The sequence below is a fragment of the Daphnia pulex genome, chromosome 9, assembly GCF_021134715.1.
Source record: "Daphnia pulex isolate KAP4 chromosome 9, ASM2113471v1".
Lineage (NCBI taxonomy): Eukaryota > Metazoa > Arthropoda > Branchiopoda > Diplostraca > Daphniidae > Daphnia > Daphnia pulex.
The window spans coordinates 1,587,811-1,614,865 of NC_060025.1; the positions used below are offsets into that span (position 1 = coordinate 1,587,811).

A 27,055-nucleotide genomic window follows, 5' to 3' on the forward strand; every position below is an offset into this window, starting at 1 on the left:
AATAATACAAGAAGGGCACTCTCCACTACACCGGGGTAGTAAAAAGAAATAGCCCGGGCGGAAGTCGTTTGCGCAATTTGAATGCCCCCCGCGGGCTAGCGCGCGAAAATTTGAAATAAAAAAGAAGATACTAAACTGGGGAAAGATGATGATGAAGGTTCTAGAGACACTCCCGTATATGTGTTATGGTTTTTTTTAAAAAAACTCTTCCGGTTCGGGTTAGGTAAAAAAAAAAAGAAAAATTTGAATATTTGAATAAATAACTTCTTCTAACCAGTTTAGAATTTTTTTGAGCTGAAAAATTTGTGTTCGGTTCATCCGTGAAAATGTGTGTAGAGTCCAGTGGCAATCGGCGACTTAAACGAAGCGTGAAAAGTGAGGAAGGGATTGCCCTTTTGTTCTTGAACACGAAATAAACGCGCCATGGCCATTTTTTGTTTTTTTAACGAATGAACGAACGAACGAGACGCTCGAGTTGAGTCTCCGCAAAATAAAATAATGAGACGTTGAACAAGAAAGCCCGAAAGATGATCGATAATCCCGGATCCCCCCTCTACTTTTTTGGCGACATGTTGGCGCGATTTAAATTTATACGCATCGCATTTCACGAAACATCTTGTTCTTTGTGTCTTATCACAAATTGTCGTCCACAACTAGTTGACAAACGACTTTACTTTTTTTATTTTTGTTTAGTAAAGGAGGGGGGGATTGGCCATTTTGATTTGTTTATTATCTGATCTTTCACCAGATCGTTTTCCGGTTGACCGGTGGACACGTGACATTTTTTTTTCAGTTGCCGGGAAGAAAAAAATTGACGCAATTGCAGGTGACAGAGTGTAGTAGATGCAGCTACTACTGAAGCAATCAAATGTTCTTCTTCTATTGTCCAGTCCGGTTATTTTTTTTTTCTTCTTTTCGTTCGTGCGTAATATGTGGCGGTTGCCGCACCTTGTATCTGGGTGCGCCCCACAAAAGTCCGTACTACTACAAACGGTTTCGTTGCGTCACTTTTTTCTCAGTCGGGCATATATACACAATGGAGTGTAGATTGCCAAATTGTAACAAGTAACGTGATTTTAATCAATCAAAAGGGAAACAAAAAATGTCGCCCGGTTTTATTTTTATAAAAAAAGACAATGGAAATTAAAGAAATGGACGCCGCCGGGTTCCGCAATGATCTAACAGACAAGAGACCCAAGAAGTCTTAAGGTTGTTTCATTTTTTTTTTTCCCACCCTCACACACACTCAGGTGCACAGGCCGGAAGCTCGACGCATTCCTCTTTGTCACCGCTGGGCTATCAGTGTCGGTACCATCATCGTCCGTCCAGCAAGGCCGTTTCCCTCCTTCTTCTAATACGTCATCCATTTTTCTTTTTTCCCTCATTTCTTAAATTTATTGTTTTTTTGTTGTGTTTGAACTTGGCGCGGCCGGATTTCCCCTACACGATTGCAGAACCACTTGAAATTGACAAACAACAGCGAACCTCGAATGAACCTCTTTGATTTTTTGATGGTTTTATTTGAATTTAGCGGAGAAATAATAATGATTGCGATTGTTCCGGTGTTGACAGATTATGAGTAACGGTTCACTCCCGCCTTTTTTTGAATAAATATTTGTTTTTTTATTTTTTTACTTTGGCCGATAAATTTGGGTAATCACGGTCTAGACGACGCGACCTTTAGTTGTTTTCCCTCTGATTTCCTCCTATCTTGTTCTCTCTCTAGCTCTGTCTTGTTAAAAAATGCGCGTTGTAGTAAAAGTAGCGGATTGATGGGCGGACAAACACACACGGAAAAAAATAAAATAAAACATAATTTTTTTTTGTGTTTTCCCGATAAAAAAGAAGAAGCCAAGAAACCGGTTGATTGGCGCCAACTTTGATAGCCGCGCGCCGCAATCTCTTTTTCACACAAATTTACACACACGAGTACAGTAAGAGAGGGGGTTGAATTCCAAGAGCCTACCCGGATGGAATTAATGAATGTAAATAATTGAAATAATTATGACGTCAAAAAAAAACCGAAGAAATTGAAGTGACGCGAATTTTCGAATTATTTGACGAATCATTATTATTATTATTTATTTATTTATTTATTTTGTGGCTGGAGCGCTGGAATTCATCGGATGCATCGGTGCAACGCAATCGCGCCCACAGATCGTCCGCGGATGACGAAAAAGTTGACAAAAACCAGGAAAAATAAAATAAGCAAACAAATTTGAAAGAGACAATGAACTCTCGGGATCACTCACTTGTCGTTACGTAAAAAAATAAATTCGATTAAAGTATTTTATTTCAGCCCCCCCTTCCTTTTTTGGCTGACCTCTGAAATTCCGCTCAATCCGCGGAATGTTCTTTTTATTTTATTATTTCCAATTCCAACCCGACGTCGGTGAAATTTTCACGCAAGAATTCAGTATTTGTATTTTCCGTCTTTTTTAATATTTTATTAAAACGTTAGGTACCGCAGAGAGGTAGGTACCATCCGGTTGCAATCGAGAAAACTGTTTCTTATTTTATTTTACATTTCACCGTTGCACTCTCTCGCCATTTTTTCTTTTTCACGTGAAAAATGACAAAAATATAAAAATCAAATCGGCCAGGAATTTGATTAGGTCATTTGCCTCTTCCCATCACGGCACAGTTGACATGTCGGTAGGGAAAGATTTAAAAACAAAAATGGATGGACCACCATATCGAGTACCGAAGGAAGGTCGTTCACTGCCGTGGTGAATTCCTTTTGATTTTAAATTTATTTTCTTTTTGCGCCACCACCTTCCGTCAGATGTGAAAGATCAAACAGACAAACTTCCAACTATTTTCCTTCAAGTCGTACGAGTCGTAAAAATTTATTTTTGACATTTTTGTTTTTTTATTTCGACGCCGGATCGACCGATCGACCCGTTTGTTGTCCTAATTATTGCGTCCGCCCTTTGGCGGGATTGGAGCACGCACTGTAAATCAAATTGACACGAACGAACGGTTCGGGAAAAACAAAAAAATCAAAATGTTTGTCTGAATTTTTCGTGATTCGGTTGTGGGAAAAATGTTATTTGGTGTTTTTTGTTATTTCGTTCTCTGGTCATCGTATAATGATTTATTCCTCTATTTCTTTTTGGTTGTTCCTAGTTTTTTCCCTACACACACACACTCTGAAAAATGACGTCGCTGCTCCAGTGTCTTGTACAGGAGCCCGACTTGGCAATATTAGACGTGACGGGCTGTGACCGGTGACCGTGTCGGCGCGGATGTTTGATGGGATGATTTTGATGATGATGGCGCCTCCGAAAATAAAAGAAAGAAGAAGAAAACCAGGTGAAAATGCTAAGATAATCCACTACTGGCACTACTATACTATACAAGTTGTTGTATTCTTTTATAGCGTTTCCTTCGGTTCCTCTATCCACTTTTGGGCCTCTCACGAAAAGAAGGAAGAAGAAGAAGAAAATAAAAAGAAGAAACAGTTTGCTGGCCTTTTCCGCTACTTGAATCCATCGCTTGGAGGTGTACGTGTGTGTGTGTGCTTTAAGTCGTTTTTATCCGGCTATGCTTTTATTTCATTTTATTTTATTTTAAGGGAAATGATTAAAATAAGAAAATTTTAGATACACCCTTAATCGGTTCCATCGCATTTTAAATAATCTGGAATTTTTATGTTAGATTTGAATTTGAATTTCTTTTCTATGAAATTTGTTGGTTATTTCTTTTAATTTTAGGATATGACCTCTCTTGTTGCTGCTGCTGCTGCTGCTGCCAGGGGGTTGTCCCGGCGCCGCCTGGGCGGAGACTCGGTCCGTCCCCCTCTTTCCTTCAACTCTTCTTCTTCATGGTTGGGGTGGGTGGGTGAGCGCTGGTGGGTGGTAAGAGTAGCACGGCCACTAACTTACCAAGTACTTTGATCATAAAAATCGATTTAGTTTTTTTTTTTTTTAAATTTATTTATTCATTTCGAATTAAAAAGAAAAGAAAATTATCTAAAAATTTCAATTCCGTCAATTCAGGTTTTTCACCATTTTTCTATTATCTATTTTACCTGATTTATATTTTATTGATTTATAATTTTTTTTTTCTTTGAAAATTGCGTTTGTCAAATTCTACTGGAATTGTTATCATCACATGTTTGACTTGTCTTGTGCCACGCGCGCTCTTCAAGTTCTTTAGTGGAGAGGGGGGTAGGGAGGGATATTATCATCATCTTCTTCTTCTTTCTTTCTTTCCTTGACTACTCCGACATTGGCTCCCGCCTCCCAACCCGACTGTGCACCACCCACCCACCGCCGCCGCCACATTTTATTTTATTTTTTTTTATTTTTTTTTCGTCTTATTTTTTCTTATAATTTTTTCACCACCACCACAACCCGCCAGGAGACCTCAGCAAGTCCCTCCCACCCCACCCCACCGGGCCCCCCTCCGCATAGCCCCCGCTCGGCTATTTAACGCAGATCTCCGGCTGCCGACCAGCGTGAATTCTCCATCAACATCGGCCGGAACCAGTCGAATACATTTCCTCCCTCCGAAAAACAAAATTTCTAAACGAACGAACTCGAACTCTGAAAATCATCGGACGGTTTTATTTTCCAAAGTTGAAATTTTATCAAAATTTTTTAGAAAAATTTCGTGTGAGAGAAACAAATTTGAATTTGAAAATCGTCCCGTTGTCCGGAAACAACCCCCCAACTAAAGTGCGGATCAACGACCCAAATCAACTTTAAAAAACGAAGGAGAGAACCACACAAGCAAAAGTTGAATTAACACACACACAAACAAACAAACAAGGTAAGTCCATTATATATTCTCCGTTTTGTGTTTTTATCCGGATCGCAGGTTCTTGAACTCTTCCGCTACTATTATTGCGAGATGGTCTTGTATATAGGAGATGGAAGGGTGTCTACTTTTAGCTCAAATCCGGTTTTCCTTATATTTTAATTTTTTTTTTTATTTTTGGCTTATCACCAAAGAAAAAAAGAAAAATAATTATTCAGGTTTTTTCGTTAATTTATTCCCCTACCTCTCATCTTGGGCGAAAAATTTTTTGCGCCTTTTTTATCCTTTTGGTTATTTCCAATTTGGTTTTGTGTGAAAAAAAATATTCGTTTATCGCGGAGGCGTCGATATGCACGCACAGTGTGTAATCACCTGCGCAGCAGAGGAGATTTGAACGAACGAACAGTGAACCTTTTTTGTTTTTCTAGAAAAACTGAATTTTGTTGACTTATTTCGTAACATCCAAGGATCTTTTTTTCCAAAATTTCATTCAAAAAACCCAAAAGTTTTTCTTCTTTTTATCTTCGCATGTTATTCTCGGGTCGGCGTGAAACCACGACGGCCTTGGGAATAGCCAAAAATAAGTTCTTCTTTTTTCTTTTCTTTTCTTTTATTCAAAAGAATAAAATATTTCATCGCCCACGCTGCCAAAGCCCTTCAATAATTTGTTGATTCGTCTGTCTTGTTTTTTTTAATATTTTTTTTTCTCTCTTAAAAAAAGAAAAAAAAAGATTTGAATAGTTTTGTATAAATTTATTTTCATAGTGTCACGATTTGGCCATTTTTTCTATCCTTTTTGCGCCATCTTCTTCTTCTTTGGTGGTGGTGGTGGTCTGGTGGTGGGGGGCGACATTGACTTGCGGGAACAGCCGACGTCTGCGGCCTTGACTGGAGAGGCTGGATCTTTTTTTTTTCGTGTGTTAAGTGTCTTGAGGGGGAGGTAGAGAGAAACCGAAATTTTTTTATTTTTGGGGCCGAAAAGAAACGGAAGCGTCCCCCCCCTGGAGGTAGTACACACACAACTCCGGCGGATCGTATTGTGTGTCTATATGGACTTGTGTATAAAAAGGACGCTCCTATCGATGAAGTCACCGTTTTGAATATCCCGGGAACAACAGCTCACACACACACACGGGAAAAATCTGCATGCAAATGATTTTTTAAAATTCCATTACGTACAAGGGGGGGGGGATTAGTATTTTGTTTTTTTCCCGGTCGCTTAGAGCAATTAAAAATAATTAAAAGAAAAAAAAAAGGATAATGTTACCCAGCGGGGCAAATAAAAATAGAATTACAAGTCGATGACTTTTCACGCCGGTTCCAGATGGTTTCAATCCGGCCCGGGTGTGTATAGATCGAACAAGAAGAAGAAGAAAATAAAAGAACCACGAGCGACCTTGGTTGAAGTGATCGCGCTGGATCAACGATCATCCATTTTATATCATTCTTTTGTCCCAAAAATGTATTTCTTTTTCCAATAATAATTGAATTTTGGTTGTCGAGCAGCTCTTTTATTTTTTAAAAACATTTTCCAGATGATAAAATAAGCGATCGTCATCCTAGAATGGGTCAATTAGAGTTTGATAGTTGCTGCTGCAACAACAACAACTACTACTGTTGTTGTTGTATTATCAGGAATAAATTGTAGCCAAGTCATCGCCTCTTTTTTTTAAATTCGCCCGTCAACCTCAGCGCATCGAAATAAATTCTTTTTAAAAAAAAAGATGGACAAGAAACTTTTTGGAACTTGGAAAAAAAAGATGGAAAGGAAATGGCGCCGAACGAAAAATAAGAAAAAAGAGGTTTCACTTGAATATCTTTGAAGAATGTTTGGAAAATGAAAGAAGAAGAGGATCAGTTCAACGACATTGGGACGAAAAAGAAGAAAACAACTTTTTTTTTCTTCTTCTTCTTGTATTTGTTGCACGCACAAGATTCGGCCGAGTGTGCACGGTGCGTTGCCTTTTCCTCCAAACCCTCCTGTATTTTTTTCCCAAGGACGGACCTCACGACGTCGGCCAGCCGGGCCAAAAACCCCTCAGACGTAGGACTTCTTTTCTTTTTCATGTAGACTACTGTCGTCTGGTCTCTTTTTACTTCTCACGAGATAAAGTGGCGGGACCGCGTAATTCAAATGGATGACGCTCCTTGAAATTCCTTGGAAATATTTCGCGTTCATTTGTTTTGAATTCTCTACTAGGTTTTCCCTATTTCGCAGACGGGAATTTTGTTTCGCCAACAAATGCGCAAGATAAGACTTGAGAAGTAGCTAATAAATAAGTGTCGTTCATTCATCGCGTAGTCTAGTAGCTAGCTGTCAGATCCGTAAAAGGCCACGTGATCCGGCACAACCGGTTTTTATAAATTCAATTTTATTGTCCGGGGGTCGTCCGTCCTCACATCCTTTGGAATTATTTCAAGCTTCTTAAAACCTCTTTTTTCATTCATAATGATGACGTCATTAGTTTTTGTGTCCTAAATAGGAAATTGGATGTTATGCTAATTCTAATGGGGAGGGGCCGTTGGGGATTTTCCCAGACGGTCGGGAATTTGACCCAGCACGAAATGTGTGTGGACGTGGTCAGGCGTTACCGTTTGTTTTTTTAGCTGGGCGATTTTTATTTTATTTAAAAAGAAATAAAATAAAAGAAAAAAAGAACTTTGTTTGATTTACTTTCGTTCCCTGAATTCGTTGGCGCCTAACGGTTCCGTCCGGTCCCGACTGACCGAACGGGTTCGCGGCCAATTGTCACGCCGAGTTACCCAAATTCGATTCAAATGTTCGCGGTGGGCTTTTGACCGAGGAAGTAAGTGAATATAATAATACATCACAACAAACATTTGATAGTTTAGGGAAATGAGGCCAATTTTCATAGTTATCCGCTTCTGGGCGTCGCCTTTTTTTCAAATGTTATTATTTTGAATTTGTGTCGAATATAATGAAACGCGTGCACACCATTTTTTTTTTTTTCCTACAAAAAGTAGAAAAAGATGACGTGGCACTTTCGATTTCATCCCTCGCAAGAAAAATGAAAGAATATTATTATTATCTTATTATGTTATTGCCCAGGCTTGGCTGGATTGTAGTTGTTGTTGTTGTTGGGACTGGTCCAACAACTTCATGGTTGCTGTCCAGTTGGCAAAGCCCAAGTAACATTTGAAATAATAATAATAATACAACGTAAAAAAAAAAATGTTAATTTTGATCGTGCGTGACTATCTGGTCACGACGTCTCTTCTTCCTTTTCTTCTTCCGATCCGGCCGATTCTTAACACAACAACAAGACCCTAACGTTCAAAGTTCACCAAAACTCACCAACAATTATTTGACACCTTTTATTCGTTTCCTCCCATACATAATAAATAAATCGAGGGGTAACTGACCTTTTTTTTTGGATGAGGAATATCGAAGGAAAAATAATTCCGGACGTTTTCCGGTCGTGAGAGAAGAATTTTTTTTTTCGTGCGGGATAAAACAAAAAATAACAAAAGTGAGAAAAAAGGACTGTGCGCACTTTCACACAACTCCTCCTTTTAGCCTCACTTTTTGTTTTTTATCCCGCACGAAAAAAAAAAAAAAAAAATTGTGCGGCTGTTCGTGTGTGTGTGTGTGGGAAGTGCGTGAACTTGAACTTGAGGGTGGGATATAATTTTTCCTCGCGGGATCCGTCCCGAGCGACTTCACGCTGAGACAAACGGGTTTTCTGTTCACGTACGTGTGTACATTGCCCTGCGCAATCCGCTTTTCTTTTTTTTTCCCCCAATTTCCGCCTTCACGAAATAAATGTTGAAATTTTCTCCGAAAAAAATAATTATTTAAAATTTGAAATTTTATTTTATTTTATTTTATTTTATTTTATTTTCTAGAAAGAAAAAAAAGCCAATTAGCAGGATGATTCGCCGAGAAGGAGGAGTCGGTGGAGGAACAGGAAGAGGAACGACGCTTGCGGCCCTGGTAGCCCTGATGCTCCTGGCTGGACTGACCCATTACACAGTCACTGCCGGTAAGTGCCATTGATTACATTTCGTGAATCTTTTTCATCACATCGTCTGAATTGGGGATTTACCACGATGACTGTGTAGAAATAAAGAAGACAAATATTCATTTCTTTTTTCGTATGGACCAATGGCAATCAGTTGGAGGACGACACCTGATTGTTATTTGTTGCTCTCTTCCTGGTGGTTTCTCTCACCTCCCAACTTATTTTTTTTGACTAGTTGTTGTTGTTGTTGTTGGGTTTCCCGTGTGATTATGCTACAAACACGCACAAAAAAGTTGCGCGCATCCTTCGGAGTTAGGCTTGGGATTATTGGGCAGATGTTTTTCTTTGGGAGGAGATGGGGGGGAGCTCCTTGTCACGCAACTCGAACGCGTGAAAAATGGGGGAGGACACACAGGTAGACAATTGCAAACAATTGCTCTTATCATCGTCATCATCATCATCTCTCGCCCGTATTTTCCCTGTGTAATAACAAGTCGTAAACGGCCATGAAAAAACACGGTACGGCCGCCAGGAGAAGAAGCCAAAAAAAGGTCGGCGTGAAAATTGGAATTTTCTTTTTTTAGAAAAACGCCAATGGACTTTTTCTTTTTCCCACCGAATTGAACTGACAATTTCACGGTCGACCAATTTCTTCTTCTTCTTCTTCAAGATTTTAAAATTTTCTTTTTACGACTCCAACACGAAAAAAAGATGACACTTAATTTCTTTTTTCTTCTTTTACGGCGGCCATGAGTCACGAATCAAGTCACAAAAATCAAACAAATAATAAAACATTTAAAATAATTATTTTTTATGTTGTTGTTTGTTGATTTCTGGCGCTCGATTTGAATTCGACTGGCGTTTAGAATTTTTTGTTTGCCGTTCCGCAAATTAAACTTGCACACCCACATGTGTCTGATACTCGCCAGATGGCAATCGCATTCTTTAGTCATTCCGCTACCTACAACAACAACAACATTCCGGATGTTCACCGATCCGCTCCAAGACAATTTCCTTTGCCGAAAGTGTAGGAAAAAACTAACACAAGTCCCAAAAATCCTTGAAAAAGTAGTTTTCACTTGAAATTATTCGACGACAAAAAAAAAACAAATTCTGAACCGAACGTAATTGGCTTCCTGTCATTTCGCTTCAAATCGAATCAAATCATAAATTTAATGTCACACGCCAAGGGCCCTTTTGATTTTATTTTTTCCCCCAAAAAATTCACACGTATTATCGTTTTAGTTTCACCCCGTTTGCGATTTGCATTCGCTTTCCAAATGTTGTCGGTCCCCCACGTGTTTTTATCCAAATTTCCTTTTTTTTTTCTCGACTGAATTTGTGTGTTTGATCCATTTCAAATTTCGGGAAAATTCTCCTTTTTATTTTCACGGCTACTTTGGAGAAAAAAAAAATTCTGTTTTCCTTTGCCGCTCGAAAGAATTCCAGTCACAAAGTTTGGACAAAACATTTTTTATTTTCTTACCATAGAGAACACCTTGTTCTTTGACTATCCCACGAATGACTGGGCACAACCTTTTTCTCTCTAAAAATAAAAAAAATTCGATTTGATAAGAAAATGTTGCGGATCTTTGACGGTGCGTGTCTTATCACTTTTTTGACTAATTGGCCTCAATTATTATTTTTTTCTTTCCATGTTTTTCTTTACCGGCATCTACAGCTCCATGGGAATCGGAACCGGAATCAGGTATAAATCATCAATAATAATCACCCTACCCTCTAGTCCTGCCAAATGATGATTCATCTTCTTTCGGCTCGAAAAATGGCGCGCTCGCCGCCATTTTTAAATGTCCAATTCTTGATTCTCGTTTTTTTGTGTGTTTCGCATTTTGGCCGGGCAACGCCATACAGGATGTTACTACATGTTCCAGCACTACAGCGAAGGTGACCGTATCATCACCAACGAGCCTTGCCTCAACTGCACCTGTCACGACTCGATGCTCATGTGCTTCCTCAAGGTCTGCCCGTTCGCCAAGCCCATCGGCCAGGACTGCCAGATCGAAAAGCGGCCCGATCAGTGCTGCCCCATCATTACCTGCCCAGAACGTAAATGCTGGCCCATTGCCAAAATCATCTCGTCTTTTTTATTCCTTTTTTTCCTTTTTTCAATGGGGTTGAAAATAAAAAGAAGAAGATGGAATCTTCTTTGATTCCGCCATTTTAATAATAAATGGAATGGTGATGTCAGAGATGAAGAATTTCTGCTGGCCAAAAAGAACAAAAAGTTGTTGTAGACATCCTTGATCTTGACTCTTATTTTCTTGTTTCGTTTTTTTCTCTTTGAATAGTTCCGGTGCCCATTATGAGCATGAACATGACCTTGCCGGGAATGGGCAGCATCTCCGGCGGCGGCAGCGGTTCATCCGCCCCGTCATCATCGCCTTCTGGCGGCGGCATCGCAACGGCCGTGACGACGACATTTCGACCTCCGCAAACGGTGGTGACGCCATCCGGAAGCGTCAACCTGGCCGACACGGAGGGCTGTCTGATTGACGGCCAATTTTACGGCGACGGAGCCCAGGTCCCATCCGATCCGGCCAAGCCTTGCGACCTCTGCTACTGCATCCGCAACCACACAGCCTGCGTCATGCAGGAGTGCGTCCTCCAGGTTGAAGGCTGCTCGCCCGTCTTGCTGGACGGCGTCTGCTGCCCGGTCCGCTACGACTGCGACGCTACCAACTTGACCAGCTCGACGACGCCCATCCCCAGCGGCGGACAGTTTGGCTGCGTACTAGACGGCCAGTCGTACAGCGACGGCGACTTTGTCCCATCCAGCAACCCCTGCGACTATTGCTACTGCATGCACGGCGACATAGTCTGCGCCGTCCAGGATTGCGCCCATCCGCTGGAATTCTTCTCCAACACGTGCAAGCAGGTGCCCAAGACCAGCCCGACTCAATGCTGCCCGACTTACGAGTGCGGAGCCCCACCGGCCATCACGGTCGTGCCCACTCTGCCCGGATTGGAGGAGGAAGTGACCACTTTGTCTTCCGCCACGGAGAGCGGAGTTCAAGAGGGTTCAGCCGCATCCAGCACTCAGGGTTCAACCACATCCACCTCAGAAGGTTCAACTACAACCGCCGCAGAAGGTTCATCAACCACATCCGCCACGGATGGTTCTAGCGCTGCAGCTCCCGAACAAGGCCCATCCACTCCAGCGGTGGCTGAAGAAAATACGGAAGAAATCGGCTCATCCAGCGCTGCTACTGCGGCTCCACCGACCATTCCGGAAGAAGTGAAAACCACTCCGTTGGACAGCAGCAACGAAGGCACTGAGGCACCGGCCGTTTCGTTCGAGACTACCTCTTCCGCTTCCAGCTCATCCGCTCAGCCGGAAGGAGGCGACTTGGTCACCGATGGAGTTAGCTCCTCATCGTCTTCCACTTCCGAACCCGAAACTGAAACTGACGAAGGTTCTGGTAGCTCAACTGATGCCGGAAGCGTTTCTTCCGTCTCGTCGGAATCTTCCGAATCGGCGCCATCCACAACTGAAAAGCCCAGCCAAGTCGTTCCGGCCGATGCCACTCCCGTACCTGAAATTCAGCCGTCGACTCCATCCGCAGAGGAATCCACCGACGCTTCCGTCTCCGCCGTTTCTCCGGCTGTTACTCCGGCCGTCACCGAAGGCGAAATCGTCCAACCAGCCACTACGCTCTCGCCGGAATCGGAGCTGACCGACGGTAACGACTTCAACGTGGTCGTCATCTCCTCGCAGAAACCTTCCGTTCCGGCCACCACACCCTCATCCGAATCTCACGTGACGGAATCCGAAACTTCCACGGATGCCGAAGTTGTTCCGGACGCAACCACCGCCTCTCCCGCCATCCATTTGTCGTCCACTTCGGCCTCGCCCAGTGACAGCCAAACCGACGACTCGGCATCCAGCACGGATGCTTCCGTTCCGGCCGTCTCGCCGACCTCCGAATCTCAGGCCACGGAATCTGAATCTTCCACCGATGCGGATGATGTTGACACCACGGCTTCCTCTGTTACCACTGGAGTTCCCGCCGGAATTGAGGGCCAGTCTACGACTACGGTTTCACCCACTGAAAGCGAAGATGATGAGAAGGAACCGTCCAGTACCGACACTTCCATTCCGGCCGTTTCAATCCCTTCCGAAGCCCAGACCACTGATGCGGATGTTGTTGATACAACGACGTTCTCGACTACCACATGGTTCCCCACCGGAACTGGCCATTTCCAACATTCGTCGACCACTCCCGAAGCTCAGACCACCGATGCGGATGTTGTTGATACGACAACTTTCTCGACGACCACTTGGTTCCCCACCGGAACTGGCCACTTCCACCATACATCGACTACGGTTGCATCCACAGAAGCTGAAGATCAAACGGATTCTTCCAGCACGGACGCTTCCGGGACCTCGGATGTAACTTCAACCCCTTCTTCGCTAGATATCTCATCCGGATTCACATCTGAGCCCCTTGTCACCGAGTCCGCCGTCACCAGCTCACCGTCCACCGAAGCCGAAGGAAGTGACGAAGTAACCGAAAAACCGGAAGAAGTTGAAACACCGGAAGGAACCGAGAAACCAGATGAAACCGATAACGTCACTGAATCCGAAGTATCATCTTCTTCCGCTTCTTCCACTGATGTCAGCGCCCCATCCGGCGAAACTTCGACCGACGCCAGCCCAACATCCAGTGAATCGTCGTCCGACGCAAGTCCGACATCCAGCGAATCCTCGACCGATGCCAGCCCAGTATCCAGCGAATCTTCGACTGACGCCAGCCCAGTATCCAGCGAATCCTTGACAGACTCCGCCCAAACATCCAGTGAATCCTCGACGGACGCTAGTCCAGTATCCGGTGAACCATCGACCGACTCCGGCCCAGTATCCAGTGAATCTTCGACTGACGCCAGCCCAGTATCCAGTGAATCCTTGACAGACTCCGCCCAAACATCCAGCGAATCCTCAACGGATTCCAGCCCAGTATCCAGCGGACCTTCAACCGACGCCAGTCCAGTATCCAGTGAATCCTCGACTGACGCCGGCCCAGTATCCAGCGAATCCTCGACTGACGCCAGCCCAGTATCCAGTGAATCCTTGACAGACTCCGCCCAATCATCCAGCGAATCCTCAACGGATTCCAGCCCAGTATCCAGTGAATCCTCGACTGACGCCGGCCCAGTATCCGGTGAACCATCGACCGACTCCTTCCCAGTATCTGGTGAACCATCGACTGACGCCGGCCCAGTATCCAGCGAATCCTCGACTGACGCCGGCCCAGTATCCAGCGAATCCTCGACTGACGCCAGCCCAGTATCCAGTGAATCCTTGACAGATTCCGCCCAAACATCCAGCGAATCCTCAACGGATTCCAGCCCAGTATCCAGCGGATCTTCAACCGACGCCAGTCCAGTATCCAGTGAATCCTCGACTGACGCCGGCCCAACATCCAGCGAATCGTCTACCGACAGCGAAGTTGCAACTGAAGATTCTAGCGACAGCCAATCTCCATCCAGCACCCAAGGATCTACAGTTTCCTCTAGCTCCGCCTCTACTCCGGAAGTGGAAGAACCATCATCCACCACCGATTCCGTCGAGTCGGAGGCTTCAACTTCTTCCGTCACCGAAGCTCCGGCCAATCACCACACGGTGCCCGAGATCGCCGCCTCCACATTGGAGACGGAAGCGCCCAGCACCGGCGACGAGACTTTCACCACCCCGTCGTCGGACATCAGCTCAATTCCGGGCGAGGGCAGTTGCTTGTTGAACAACGTCACCTACTCGAACGGAGCCGACGTTCCAGTGCCCAGCCCATGCCAGCAATCCTGCAGCTGCGAGTCATCCATCATCCGCTGCGTCATTGTCGAGTGCGAGGAGAAACCCAACCACATGCCAAACTGCCGGCCCGTCTTCTCTCCCGACAAGTGCTGCCCAGTGTTCGAATGCGACGACGAGGAGGATTTGGTCACCACCGTCATTCCGGAATCGTCATCATCCAGCTCGGTCACGGAATCTAGCGGAAATCAAGTCGATTCGGCCACCGATGGAGCGTCGTCTGCTGAGGAAGGATCAGGACAAGAAGTTACCGATGAACCTACTTCCGGCTCGTTGAAACCATCGACGGAATCCGGATCGCCATCCACTGAAGATGACTCGACCGACCTGCCATCCGCTTCGACCACTGCCGAACCAGTTGCCGTCACTGACGCCGAATTGGTTTCTTCATCCGCTGGATCGGTCGATGCTTCTACTTCTACCACCTCGTCGCCAGCCGTCACTGAATCCGAAACGGAATCGTCGGAAGACGGAAGCTCAACGGATTCGGCTCCAGTATCCAGCACGGAAGACACTAGCTCATCCTCAGCCGCCGGATCGGATTCTTCCAGCAAACCCGAACCAGTCGCCACTGAAGCCACTCCAGCGGAAAGCACCGAAGCGCCGGAAGTGCAAACTGATAAACCCGAGGAATCGTCGACGGAAGAATCCAGCGCCTCTGTCGATCCAGCCGCCACGACTCAATCATCTGAAATTCCTTCCGGCTCTCAGGTATCCGTCGAGCCTACTTCCGCACCAGGAACTGGATCGCCTTCATCATCCGAAGCTGCCGGATCTGTGAGCACAGACTCTCCATCGACGGAATTGGTTTCCAGCACTGAAACATCCGAAGAAGAAATCCAGACGGAACCACCCGTAACCGCCAGTCCCACCATCGAATTGAGCGGCCCATCCACTGGATCTCCGACGTCCGGTGAAAGTGATGCATCCGCTCAGACTCCCAGCTCAACATCCGCACCGGAATCTACTGAAACGATCAGCGAAACGGGTGGAGATTCAGGATCGACTGAATCCTCGACCGACGGGTCTGTCGTTTCCGTCTCCACTTCCCAAGCTGGATCACTTGTCACCTCATCTCCTGACACCGAAAGCAGCAGCGGATCTGAAGGATCATCCTCCTCTGCGGAACCCGCCACTGAGACCTCTGAAGTTTCAGGATCAGTTTCCGAGTCTGGCGCCGGATCGTCGACTACCGAATCTTCTGCCGGAACCGATACTGGAGCATTCACCACATCTGAACCTTCCGGAACGGAAGTATCATCCGCTGGAGAATCTGAAGGATCCACCGAAACATCTCAATCCTCTACTGCTGGAACTCAACCCGAAACGACACCTGAATCCGCCGCTCCGCTAGAAACCACTTCAGCGCCCTCGGCTGTTTCAACCGAATCACCTTCCGCCGCAACAGATTCCGGAGTGATTCCGGATGAAGCAACTTCAACCAGAGAGCCTTCCACAACAACAACTGAAGGAATTCCTGTAGGATCTGAAACTGAAGCCCCTTCAACAGCCCATCCTGGCAGTTCAACAGCTGATCCATCGACCACGCTAGGTTCGATCGTAGGATCGGAAGCGACCGTATCTTTACCAACCGCAACGGAAGATTCCCAAGCTTCTGTCACTGGAGTAGAGTCTGACGTCTCCTCGACTTCTCAATCATCTTCAGGATCGACTGAGGCCTCAACATCTTCCGGAGATGCTGGAGCTTCGCCGGAACCCACTGTTGATGTCGGAGATGTGTCTTCCACTTCGTCGGAATCCGCTGGAGTGACCGACCCCACCGATATTCTCATTTCCGATTCCAGTAAACCACCCAGGCCGACCCTGTCAGTTGGATCCACCAGACCGACTGTAGCACCAAACCTCCCCACGGAAGCTTCATCCGCCGCAACAGAAGCCCCCTCATCATTCACAACTGGAGCTGAAACCGGATCTCAAGCGCCTTCCGATCAGCTCACCACGAGTCCAGCGCCTTCCGACGCCATCACCACAAGCTCAGCACCTTCTGATCCGGTCACTACGAGTCCAGCATCGTCTGAACCGATCACCACCAGTGCAGTACCTTCTGAGCCCGTCACTACGAGTCCAGCATCATCCGAGCCGATCACCACCAGTGCAGCACCTTCTGAGCCAGTCACTACAAGCCCAGCACCTTCCGATCCCGTCACTACGAGTCCAGCATCGTCTGAGCCAGTCACCACCAGTGCAGCACCTTCCGATCCAGTCACAACCAGTTCAGCACCTTCCGAGCCAGTCAGCACCAGTGCAGCACCTTCCGTCGAATCCAGCCCAACAGTTTCTGAAATTCCGTTGAGCACCAGCAGCGTCGACTCCAGCAATTTGGAATTGTCATCACCCGCCACTTCTCCGGCCACTCCGGAAGAAGTCGAAGAGCCGGAAATCGCTCCAGGCGCTTGCCTCTTTGACGGCAAAGTCTACGTCTCTGCCCAACAGATCCCCCGCGACGACCACTGCGACTTCTGCTTCTGCTTCCGCGGCGACATCATCTGCCTCCAGCAATCCTGTCCGCCGCCCATTCCCGGCTGCCTGGAAGAGACCATCACCGGTTTCTGCTGCCCGCGCTACGAGTGCCCCGTCCGTCAAGTGACGCACAACGTCACCTGGCACTCGGCCGATCACCGCAACAACAACCCAACCGGACTCGGCGGACTGGCCAGCATTCCGCAAGGATTCAACGTCGAGTTCAGCGATTCCGTCCAGGACGGCGATCAAGTCGAAGTGGAAGGATGTGAAATCAAGGGCGATTTCTACCGGTTTGGTGAGCTCGTCGGACCCGCTTCCGGCCCCTGCCTCGAGTGCCGGTAAGTCAATCGAATTCCAATTTATGGTTTTGTCAGAAAAAAAAATTGAACGATTGGAAAAAAAATTGTTTATTTATTTATTGATTAATTTATCGATGCGGTTTTTTAGATGCGGCAAAGGCGGAATGATGGAGTGCGATCCGCGGGAGTGCCAGCCGGAGCCAACGCTGAGAAAAGTCATGGCCTTGGCGGCCACCCGCCGTCGCCGACACGTTGACGCCGACGGCCTCGTTTGGATCGGTGGCAAACCGAGAAGGCATTGAGGGCCGACGGACAAACGTGTCCATCCTTTTTTTTTATTACATTTTTCCAGCCACAAAATCCAGCCACGTAAAAAACCCCCCCGTCCGTTTCTCTTCCACAACTGAAACTCTTGGACTTAATTTCACTTCTATCGGAATAGATGCGATCTTCTTTTGTTTTTATCCCTTACCCAATCGATGCACGCAATATAGAAGTGCAAGGCCATTTTTATAGTAAGACGAATGTTCCAGTGAATTGTTTGACAATCTTGTCTGTCGTAACGTTTAAAAATCTCCACGCACTAAGTTGGTTCTTTTTTGTTTCTAGATTTTGGTTATTAGGTTCTTCCATTTTTATTTTTCCCCGGGCCGAGTTAACGAATCGGCAAATCAGAACTCACAAAAAAAAAGACCAATTAGACGTGTGTGTTCTTTTATATTTATTCCCTTTATACCAAAAAAAAAAAACTTTCAAAAAATCACTAAAAATTGAAATGCGTAGGGATTTTCGTCGGGGTTTTTATTTTTCTTTCCTCAAATGGTTCAATGACTTTTTTTTTACACCCAATAGTTTTAGATTTTAAAAAACTCGCGGTTAGTGTTTAGGAATAAATGTTATTATTAGCTCCATTTTTATACGTTTGAGTATACAAGCAACCAGATGAGGAAAGGGTCTCGATGGATTTCTAATTAGGCATTTTGCGTGTGTGTGTTTGTGTGTGTGTGGAGAGATAAAAAAACCAACGACGAAAAGATTGATCGAAACCAGCCACAGCCTTTCTCTGTTTATTATTTTATTTTTGATTATGAAACAAAAAAAAAACAATGTCGAGGTTTGTTGAATAACTTTGGGGGAAAATGTTGATCTATATTTTTGTAGTATTTCCAATTCAGGTGATGGGGTTTTCAAATACCGTTTTGTCGTATGATGTGCTCTGTGTGTTATGGCGTGTCTTGATTTTTCCGTACATGTATCCCAACTCTCTCGTTCTTAGACAAGTGACGACGCTGCTCAATAACAACGAAGTGGAATTTTCAACAAAACAAATAGAAAAAAAAGGACAATTTTTTTTTTAATAAGGGGGAAACAATCGAAGGTGTGAAATTCAACGCGGCAGTTATTGGAAAAAAGGGAGAAAAATTTGAAAACATCAACAAAAAAAAAGGGGCTCGGCTTCTTTTATTATTTATTATTTTAGTCGTTTTTTTTTCATCATCGGCTTCCTTTTTTCATAATTCCTGACGCTTATATTTTTTTTTTGATTGATTTAAAAAAAATTGTGTTTCGTCTTTTTCTTCGTGTTGGGGTTTTGTTATTTCCTCATCGAAAAAAAAGATGCAACTCCTCTCCCGCGCTCGTCCCTAGTGGTGATTACAATACTCTCTCCTTATTCCTCCTCCCCCCTTCTTGATTTTGTTTTTTTCATTTCCCTGATTTGTGTAATTTTTGTTTGTTTTTTTAAAATACCGACCTGCAATAACAATCACTGTGAAGCAACAAAAAAAAAACATTCCGCGCAATTTTTGTTTTTTCATTCTGCCGATCAAAACGCATTTGGTATTTCTAAAACTTTTTGTTTTAATTTTGTGTGTGGATCGAATACATCGGTAGTATTTTATCCCTCTCAAAAATTGGAAAGACTTTCACTAGAGAAGACACTTAAAAAGTTGTGTGTATTTAGAAAAAAAAAAGATTCATTTTACAAGGCCAAAAATGAAGGTTTATATTTTGTATATCTACAAAAAAGTAGTTGTATCAAATTGGTTTTTGTGGGTTTTTATGACTATCGAAGACAGACAAAGAGTATACATTGGCATTTTTGAAAAAAGTGAGTATTTCTTTTACTAATTTTTTGGTGAATATCTGAAAGTGAAATGAATAATAAGAGACATGTGTGTGTGTGTCTACAAGAATAGTATTATGTAAGACGACTGGGGTGTATACTTTGGTATTTGTTCGGTGGTTGTTTCTTGACTTAATTGTTCGTTCCGGATGTTTTCAATGTCTCGCCATCACCGGGCCCGGACAGAGTGAATAGAATTGGCCACTTAAAGGACGACATTAAACGAGTATTATATACTTGGGAAAGAGATATTTCATCGTTGGAGAAACCAGAGACGTTGGCGGAGTGGATCGTGATTGTCCAGCCCTTCGACCCATTTGCGTACGCCCGTCAAAAGGACGGACGTGGTGACGAGTAGGGCGCCAATCAAACTAATCCATCCGGGAATTTCGTTTAGAAATATCACCTAATTTAAATTGAGGTTTACGTTAATTGAATTACAACTTTTATTTTTATTTTAAACTAGCAGATGATGTTTGATTTATAGTACCTGCCAGATGAACGCGAAGACGACATCTGCAGAGCGAGCGATAGCCACAGGCCCGGCTTGTTCGTGTTGGAGGGCCATGGTCAGGAGGATCTGGCCGGCGAAACTGAAAATGGCTAATAGAACCATTAACCAGCGGTCGTGGCCACAGGCCGGCAGGCAAAGTTCATTCATCGCCCAAGTGGTCATAAAAGTCTGGAGGATGGCAAAAGCTCCAAACGACGACATAATCACCGAGAAATGGAGTCCCTTTTTGGTCAAGAAAATGAAAAGGTCCGTAGTTTAGCAGGTAATAGTTGAATAAAGGTGTGTTCCATAATGTTTGCCCGTCTTACTTTGAGTGAACGAATGACGACGTAGACATTGGCAGCGAAGAGAGTACCACAAAGGGCGGCCACTGCGCCCCAGAAAGCGTTGTCGTAAACGCTGCCATCTTCTGGTAATGGCAGAGCGTCCATCCGACCGAAAAGGAATGGTGGACGAGCAATCAAAATGCATCCGCACAGCGTCAGAAAGATATTGGCCACATGGAATAGTCCGCATTCCTCCTGTCGACATTATTTGGGAATGGATTAAAGTATAAAAACAAGTTTTAAGATAGCAATTGATACCTTGAGGAAGATGCGGGCGAAGATGGCCACGAACACGGGGACACTGAAAATGATGACGGAAGCGTCGGCCAGCGGCATGTGCCGCAGAGCGTAGAATTGGCTCATCAAACTGGTCGTGCCGAGAAAGGCCCGCAGGAGCAGGAGCCACCGTTTGCCTTTGGGGAAAGGGTCCTCCGATCGCCGGATAACGATGGGGATGCTCGGCAGGAGAATTCCGGCGAAGCGATAAGTGGCCAATGCCACCGGATGAACATCCGGAACCAGTTTCACGATCAGCGAGCTCAGCGAGAAGAAGAAACTCGACGCAATGGCCATGATGATTCCCAGGTGGGGAATGCTGCCGAGTCGCTTTATTCCGCCGGAATTGGACGACGGCGGAGCCTCTTCCGCCGTTAACCTGGACTCCGACTCGGTGGGCGATTCCAGTTCCATCATCTCGGTGTGACGAAATCGTTGGGCCATTTTTAGATTTCCCTGGTCTTTAGGTACGAACCAAATCGAATTTCTAATAATAATAATACGGAAGCCCCGGAATAGAAATGTGAATCGTGAATAATAAATGCACGGGTCATTAATAGCAATCACCTTGGCGGTCTTGGAAGAGATACAAGGACGTCACGAATCACGGTCTATAGATGTCGATTTATCGATTGACGATAATCCAAAGGACCCGCATCTTTCCGGAATTGATTCGCGTTCTGGTTTTGTATTTTCTTTTTCAATGGATCGATTATTCCAATCCTTCCATTTGTTGTTGGTATTCTCGGGGTTTCTCTATAGCAGCACCTGTCGGATAAAGAAAAACGTGGATTATATTGCACGGCGTGTGTTTTATCTCTTGTGTCGTGCTTCGATCGATTCGATCAAACCGGAGGGGGGAACAAAAATGAAGGGAAATGAGCATACGCAATAGGATGACGTGCAGACACAATGAGCAAAAAAAAAATGTCGTTTTTATCGGGACAAAAAAAACGGCGTGACTTGCTGAGATCCCGGGACAATCTACGACTTATTACTTCCTTTCATTACATCACTAACATAATAGCTAGAGTAAAAATCGAGCACTTTAGACAATGCAATGAAAGAAAAGAATTTCTTTGAACAAATATTGATATTTCGGTTGAAATAGTGAAGATGGTGACTTACACAATGAACCCCGGCTAGTAAAGGGGTTGGGGTTGCGGCATATTACAAGTCATAATACAAGTCTGGGAGAAATGTATAGGAAAAAAAATTTTCGACATACCTCTGGGATATTTGCTGATGTACTCGGCCTGAAATTTCTCCGATAATTAGCGCAGATTTTCGCGCTAAGTTTGATCGAATACCCAAGTCGGAGATATGAGATTGAGTGAAAATTTTCCTCGGGGGATTCTGGAATTCGTCTGCTTTGTTTTGCAACGCCATCTAGTGAATTTGTGGTCATTTAAATAAGTTTCAAGCAGACTACTTCTGAGATATTTTAGAAATTGAATTGATTCTTTAAGTCTTCATCCCACTTTCACTTCGAATTTCTAAACACCAAAACAAGTTGGACGGCTTCACCAACGATCGAATCCAGTAGAAAACATGCAACACACAAGGAAATGGACGTCTGGTTTTGTGGGCCATAGAAAGCAGCAAAAGTGGTTTGCTAGTTGCCTGGAGGCTGAAAAAGTTGATTGGATAACTTGTTTCGTAGGCACTAGGTGTTGGATATCAAATTTCTTGTGAGGGCACACTGAGAATTGACAACAGTAACACAACCATCTACCCAAGATCAATGTTTGAAGCTTACTAACTTAAAGTTGCAAATTGCTGTCTGATGATGCAAGGTTAACCATGATGCAAAAGAAAAGAATTTTGAATACAGGAGTAGCTTTAACAGGTGCTTCGCTGGGTGCCTTTTACCACAGGGAGATCCAAGATTGCTCAACTGGTGTTTTTCGATTTGCCAAAACAGCCACAACGGTAAGCAATTTGTCATTTATCTCCAATTTAGTTAATAATTTAATTTTTTTTTTTTTTTGTTAAAGGTGGCTAAAATACTGATAGATTACAAAAGGACAATCTATTCAAAAACAATAGATGTCTCCTCTAAAGAATATCCAAAAATCAGAAGTGATGTATGTGAGGAAAAAAACCCGACATTACTTATGTAACAAGCAACTAAAACTAATTAATGCATTTATTCATTCACTAGGTTCATCTCAGGTCAGCACAACGGTTGCTCAAATTATGTGAGGAACAAGGAGGAGCATTCATCAAAGTAGGCCAGCATCTTGGGGCTCTTGATTATTTGATTCCTGCTGAATATGTCAGCACAATGAAGGTCCTTCACAATCAAGCACCTCAATCTACTTATGAAGAAGTTTTAAAAGTGATAAAAGAGGACCTTAAATGTGAGGTAGGTTCCATTCTATGCACCTTGTCAGAGAAATTTCAATCAGGTTAATATTTTTATCCAGCCCACATCAGTTTTCCGAACCATTGAGAAAATTCCGCTTGGTACAGCTTCACTTGCTCAGGTCCATAAAGCTGAGTTGAATGACGGAACAGTGGTGGCTGTTAAAGTGCAGCATCCCTTAGTCAAAAGTTGTTCCACAATTGATATTAAATCTATGGAGGTATGAAATGAATTAATGTCTTATCTCATTTCATTGATTCACTGTTGCATAAAATATAATTGCAGATCTTGTTGAATTTTTCGTCTTGGGTCTTCCCCGATTTGAAACTTGATTGGCTAGTTAGGGAAACTAAGAAAACTCTACCTTTTGAATTAAATTTCCTGCTGGAAGGGAAAAATTCCGAAAAAACTGCAGCACTGATGAAGCACCTACCGTGGCTCAATGTAATTAACGATCTAATTTATAAAGTCTCGTAATCGAAAGCTAGTGCAAATAATAGCTTATGATTTTATATGATAGATACCAAAAGTATTTTGGGATTATTCTACATCAAGAGTTTTAACCATGGAATATTGTGGGGGTTACGAAATCGCTGCTTTGGGACAAGGGAAACGAGCGGAATTTGAACCCTTTAAAAAACAAATTTCCCAGAAAATCACGCAAATGTATTCGGATATGATTTTCCTTCACGGGTATGTTCATTGTGATCCACATCATGGTCAGTTTAAATTACTCTGATTTTCCACAATATATGTATTAATTGAACTTTATAAACAGGAAACTTGAAGATCGAACTAACCGATAAAAAACAGATTGTAATTCATTTACTGGATCATGGACTTTACGCAGTTAGTATTTATGGTTATAATAACATGTGTTATAATTAACTGATGTTTTATTCTTTTTTTATCAGCAATTGCCGTGTGAGTTCAGGGAGAATTATGCCAAGTTTTGGATGTCGATTATTCATGCAAATGTCCAAGAAATGCAAGAACATTCGGAGAAGCTAGGCGTTAAAGAATTGTATTCCTATTTTGCATGCATGGTTGCGGGTCGTTCCATGACCTCAGTTTTGGGAGGAAAAGTTAAAAAAACGAAAACAAGCGAAGAAGAAAAGCAAATTAAAGTTGATGCCTCTGTATATTTGGTGACTGATAAATTTTGTCTGTCGCGAAAAATTCATAATTTATTTTATTTTGCTCATTTCATTTTACCGATTTTCAGAATGAAATTATGGAAGTGCTTCACCAAGTGCCTAGCGAAATGCTTTTTATTCTCAAGACCAACGACTTGCTCCGGGGTCTAAATAGTACTCTTGGCGTCAACGACAACATCAACAGCTTTGCAACTATGTCAAGATCCTGTGCTAATGCCAACTTCATCAAAGAATACCAGAAGTGCAAGTCTCTTCCGCACAAATTGCGCGTCGTCATGTCTCATTACGTCGCTTACTTTAAAATTACTACTTACGAGATCTTTTTGTGGTGGGCTTCATTGTTGAATCTATATTAGCCTTGGGATAGTATATTTTTTTTTTATTCAATATAATTCATATTGCTATCTAATGGGTTCTTTCCTCAGGGATTCTAGTTGAGTGCTACCTTTTTACGTTTTTAGTTTTATATTTTGTTCATGATTTTGTTAAAGGTTAAATCTATGCGGATTTTTAAATAGACACCTAGCGAGCTACAACATCAACTACACTTTCAGCAGACGAATTTGTTCATCAAAACATCTGCCTTTGCTCTCAGTAACTGATAGTGTAATCACAGGTGTAATGCAATTTAAGAGATGAAAACAGTATATATTATATAATTTTTATTTATTTAAAAATGCAAAGAAAACGGATTATTAAAGTTGGAGTTGCTTTAGTGAGTGTATCAATAGGTGCCTATTATGGCAAAGAGATTCGTGATGGTTATATCGGTGCTTTACGTTTTGGAAGAACCGCTGTCGCAGTAAGAACCAAGATAATATTTAGTTTTCCCATCTCATTCAACTCTTAAATTTAATTCAAAGGTGGGAGGAATTATGGTGGATTATAACCGATCACTGTATTCCAAAACAATTGATTTGGCCTCTGCAGAATATGCTAAAGCAAGAAGTGAGGTATGTAAATTCAGTAATGCACCCACAAATTTATTTAAATTAATACTACTGGTATCTATTTATAAGAATTTTATGTAAGAATTTGTTATTCTTTACCTTCAGGTTCATTTAAGATCAGCACAGCGTTTGCTTAAATTGTGTGAGACAAATGGAGGAGCATTCATCAAAGTAGGTCAGCATCTTGGGGCTCTCGATTATTTGCTTCCCTTTGAATATGTTAGTACAATGAAAGTCCTTCACAGCCAAGCACCTCAATCTTCTTTTGAAGATGTGTTAAATGTCATTAAAGAGGACCTTAAGTGTGAGGTGTGTACTGCTTTGACTGCTGAATTTGAGCTAGCTATTATACTCTTTACTAAATTCTATATTCTTGCCTAGCCCTCAACAGTCTTCCGAACTATTGAAAAAACTCCAATAGGTACAGCCTCACTTGCTCAAGTCCATAAAGCTGAGTTAAATGATGGAACAGTGGTAGCTGTCAAAGTACAGCATCCTTTAGTCAAAGCTTATTCTACAATTGACATGAAATCTATGGAGGTATTAAATGATACCATATCACTTCTTAATTTATTGTTTCTCATTCCTTTTTTTTTTCACAGATATTGGTAAACTTAGCATCCTGGGTCTTCCCTGATTTAAAACTTGAATGGCTTGTTAAGGAAACTAAAATAAATTTGCCTTGTGAATTGAATTTTGTAATGGAGGGAGAAAATGCTGAAAAAACTGCAGGGCTGATGAAACACTTACCTTGGCTCCATGTACTATCATTCATAATTTAAATTTTAGCTGTGTTCTCTGACCAAATTATTATACAGATACCGAAAGTCTATTGGGATCTTTCTACTTCTAGAGTTTTGACCATGGAATATTGTGAAGGTTTTGAAATCGGCGTGCTAGGACAAGAGAAGAAAACAGAATTTGAACCATTTAAAAAAGAAATTTCACAAAAAATCACGAAATTATATTCCGATATGATTTTCCTCCACGGATATGTCCATTGCGATCCTCATCCAGGTCAGTTCATTTTAATAAATTCAAATGTTAAGGAATTTCACGTCTATTAACATATTCAAACTTTATTTTTAGGAAATTTAAAAATCGAACTTAAACAAGGAAAACTTCTTATTCATTTGCTTGATCACGGCCTTTATGCAGTGAGTTCTTCTGGTTTCTTCCTGATACTTATTTTCGGTTCCTTTAAAATTGTTTTATTTTTTATTCAGCAATTACCTACAGAGTTTAGAGAAAATTATGCTAAGCTCTGGATGTCGATTATACGTTCAAACGTTCACGAAATTGAAGAGGTATCAGAGAAACTTGGCGTTAAAGAATTGCACGGTATCTTTGCGTGCATGGTTTCTGGCCGTTCGTGGAATGCGATCCTTGGTGGAATAGATCAGAGAAAGAAAACCTCAGAAGAGGAAAAAGAAATCAAAGATGATGCGTCCAAATATGTGGTGGGTTATTCATTTATTTATTTGCAGTAAATTAATGTTATATCTTATTTTTAATGATTTCAGGCTGAGATTATAGAGGTGCTTCATCGAGTCCCTCGTGAGATGCTGCTGGTTTTCAAGACAAATGATTTACTAAGGGGACTAAATAGTACCCTTGGCGTCAGAGATAACATAACCAGTTTTGTTACTATGTCGAGATCATGTGCTAACGCCCATTACCTCAAAGAGTATTCCCAGTGCAGCACCTTTCTTTCTAAATTGCACGTTGTCATGTCTCACTACGTAGCTCATTTTAAAATAACTGCTTATGAGCTTCTTTTATGGTGGGCTGCTTGGTGGGCACATGATTCAAGCTAATTTTACTTATTATTGAATAACAATTAAGTTAGGAACAATTTTGTCGTGCAATTCATTCAACGGAGTCTGATTAGGACAGTATTATCATGTATTTTTGATGAATTATAATTTGAGAACCTAAGTACATTTTCTTTTAATTCAACGAGTTTTCTGTAATCCTTCCCG

At 43.0% G+C, this 27,055-nt stretch overlaps 4 protein-coding genes across 8 annotated transcripts in view; 3 read left to right on the top strand and 1 right to left on the bottom strand.

Moving 5' to 3' along the window:
• LOC124202251 (mucin-17-like) overlaps window positions 1-19,270 on the top strand; it is a 41,710-nt gene extending 22,440 nt beyond the window's left edge. For 2 of the 4 annotated variants that reach the window (XR_006878022.1, XR_006878023.1), the window contains 2 exons: window positions 3,130-3,315; window positions 3,383-4,776. Coding sequence is in view for 2 of the 4 variants with exons in the window: in XM_046598555.1 (XP_046454511.1) it covers window positions 8,657-8,768; window positions 10,429-10,455; window positions 10,620-10,814; window positions 11,057-17,396; window positions 17,506-17,659 (6,828 nt within the window). In the remaining 2 variants the exon portion in view is untranslated. Of the gene's footprint in view, window positions 1-3,129; window positions 3,316-3,382; window positions 4,777-6,128; window positions 6,134-8,629; window positions 8,769-10,428; window positions 10,456-10,619; window positions 10,815-11,056; window positions 17,397-17,505 lie in introns of those variants that run through there. The other 2 variants (XM_046598555.1, XM_046598554.1) reach the window with 2 other exon arrangements.
• Window positions 18,935-21,961, bottom strand: LOC124202260 (solute carrier family 35 member G1-like). Its single transcript, XM_046598563.1, has 6 exons — window positions 21,827-21,961; window positions 21,166-21,366; window positions 20,581-21,085; window positions 20,305-20,517; window positions 19,973-20,218; window positions 18,935-19,888 (listed from the first exon to the last, which is right to left on the bottom strand). Exons 3-6 carry the CDS (start codon window positions 21,040-21,042, stop codon window positions 19,736-19,738), a joined length of 1,074 nt encoding a protein of 357 aa, XP_046454519.1. The 5' UTR covers window positions 21,043-21,085; window positions 21,166-21,366; window positions 21,827-21,961; the 3' UTR covers window positions 18,935-19,735.
• Window positions 21,962-22,028: 67 nt separating this feature from the next.
• On the top strand, window positions 22,029-24,768 carry LOC124202257 (aarF domain-containing kinase 1-like). 2 transcript variants are annotated; one of them, XM_046598560.1, is made up of 9 exons: window positions 22,029-22,530; window positions 22,596-22,685; window positions 22,763-22,966; window positions 23,028-23,186; window positions 23,252-23,410; window positions 23,487-23,685; window positions 23,745-23,815; window positions 23,881-24,114; window positions 24,192-24,768. In XM_046598560.1, exons 1-9 carry the CDS (start codon window positions 22,402-22,404, stop codon window positions 24,477-24,479), a joined length of 1,533 nt encoding a protein of 510 aa, XP_046454516.1. In that variant the 5' UTR covers window positions 22,029-22,401; the 3' UTR covers window positions 24,480-24,768. The 2 variants fall into 2 exon arrangements, with proteins under 2 accessions (XP_046454516.1, XP_046454517.1); XM_046598561.1 differs by having other exon boundaries at window positions 22,073-22,530; window positions 23,881-24,130.
• A 2-nt stretch (window positions 24,769-24,770) lies between these two features.
• LOC124202256 (aarF domain-containing protein kinase 1-like) lies at window positions 24,771-27,032 on the top strand. Its single transcript, XM_046598559.1, has 9 exons — window positions 24,771-24,925; window positions 24,987-25,076; window positions 25,179-25,382; window positions 25,455-25,613; window positions 25,676-25,834; window positions 25,892-26,090; window positions 26,163-26,230; window positions 26,300-26,533; window positions 26,597-27,032. The coding sequence occupies exons 1-9, from the start codon at window positions 24,800-24,802 to the stop codon at window positions 26,888-26,890; spliced, it is 1,533 nt and encodes a 510-aa protein (XP_046454515.1). The 5' UTR covers window positions 24,771-24,799; the 3' UTR covers window positions 26,891-27,032.
• The last annotated feature ends 23 nt before the right edge of the window (window positions 27,033-27,055 follow it).

What these genes read in the sequence shown, in the direction of transcription:
- LOC124202260 (XM_046598563.1), bottom strand. Translation starts at nt 21,042, where the DNA reads ATGGCCCAACGATTTCGTCACACCGAGATGATGGAACTGGAATCGCCC. An exon ending in TCGTCATTCGTTCACTCAAA is followed by an intron (nt 20,219 to 20,304) that starts GTAAGACGGGCA and finishes TTGACCAAAAAG; the next exon opens with GGACTCCATTTCTCGGTGAT. An exon ending in TCTTCGCGTTCATCTGGCAG is followed by an intron (nt 19,889 to 19,972) that starts GTACTATAAATC and finishes AATTTAAATTAG; the next exon opens with GTGATATTTCTAAACGAAAT.
- LOC124202257 (XM_046598560.1), top strand. Translation starts at nt 22,402, where the DNA reads ATGATGCAAAAGAAAAGAATTTTGAATACAGGAGTAGCTTTAACAGGT. An exon ending in TTGATATTAAATCTATGGAG is followed by an intron (nt 23,187 to 23,251) that starts GTATGAAATGAA and finishes ATATAATTGCAG; the next exon opens with ATCTTGTTGAATTTTTCGTC. An exon ending in AGCACCTACCGTGGCTCAAT is followed by an intron (nt 23,411 to 23,486) that starts GTAATTAACGAT and finishes TTTATATGATAG; the next exon opens with ATACCAAAAGTATTTTGGGA.
- LOC124202256 (XM_046598559.1), top strand. Translation starts at nt 24,800, where the DNA reads ATGCAAAGAAAACGGATTATTAAAGTTGGAGTTGCTTTAGTGAGTGTA. An exon ending in AAGAGGACCTTAAGTGTGAG is followed by an intron (nt 25,383 to 25,454) that starts GTGTGTACTGCT and finishes ATTCTTGCCTAG; the next exon opens with CCCTCAACAGTCTTCCGAAC. An exon ending in ATGATGCGTCCAAATATGTG is followed by an intron (nt 26,534 to 26,596) that starts GTGGGTTATTCA and finishes TAATGATTTCAG; the next exon opens with GCTGAGATTATAGAGGTGCT.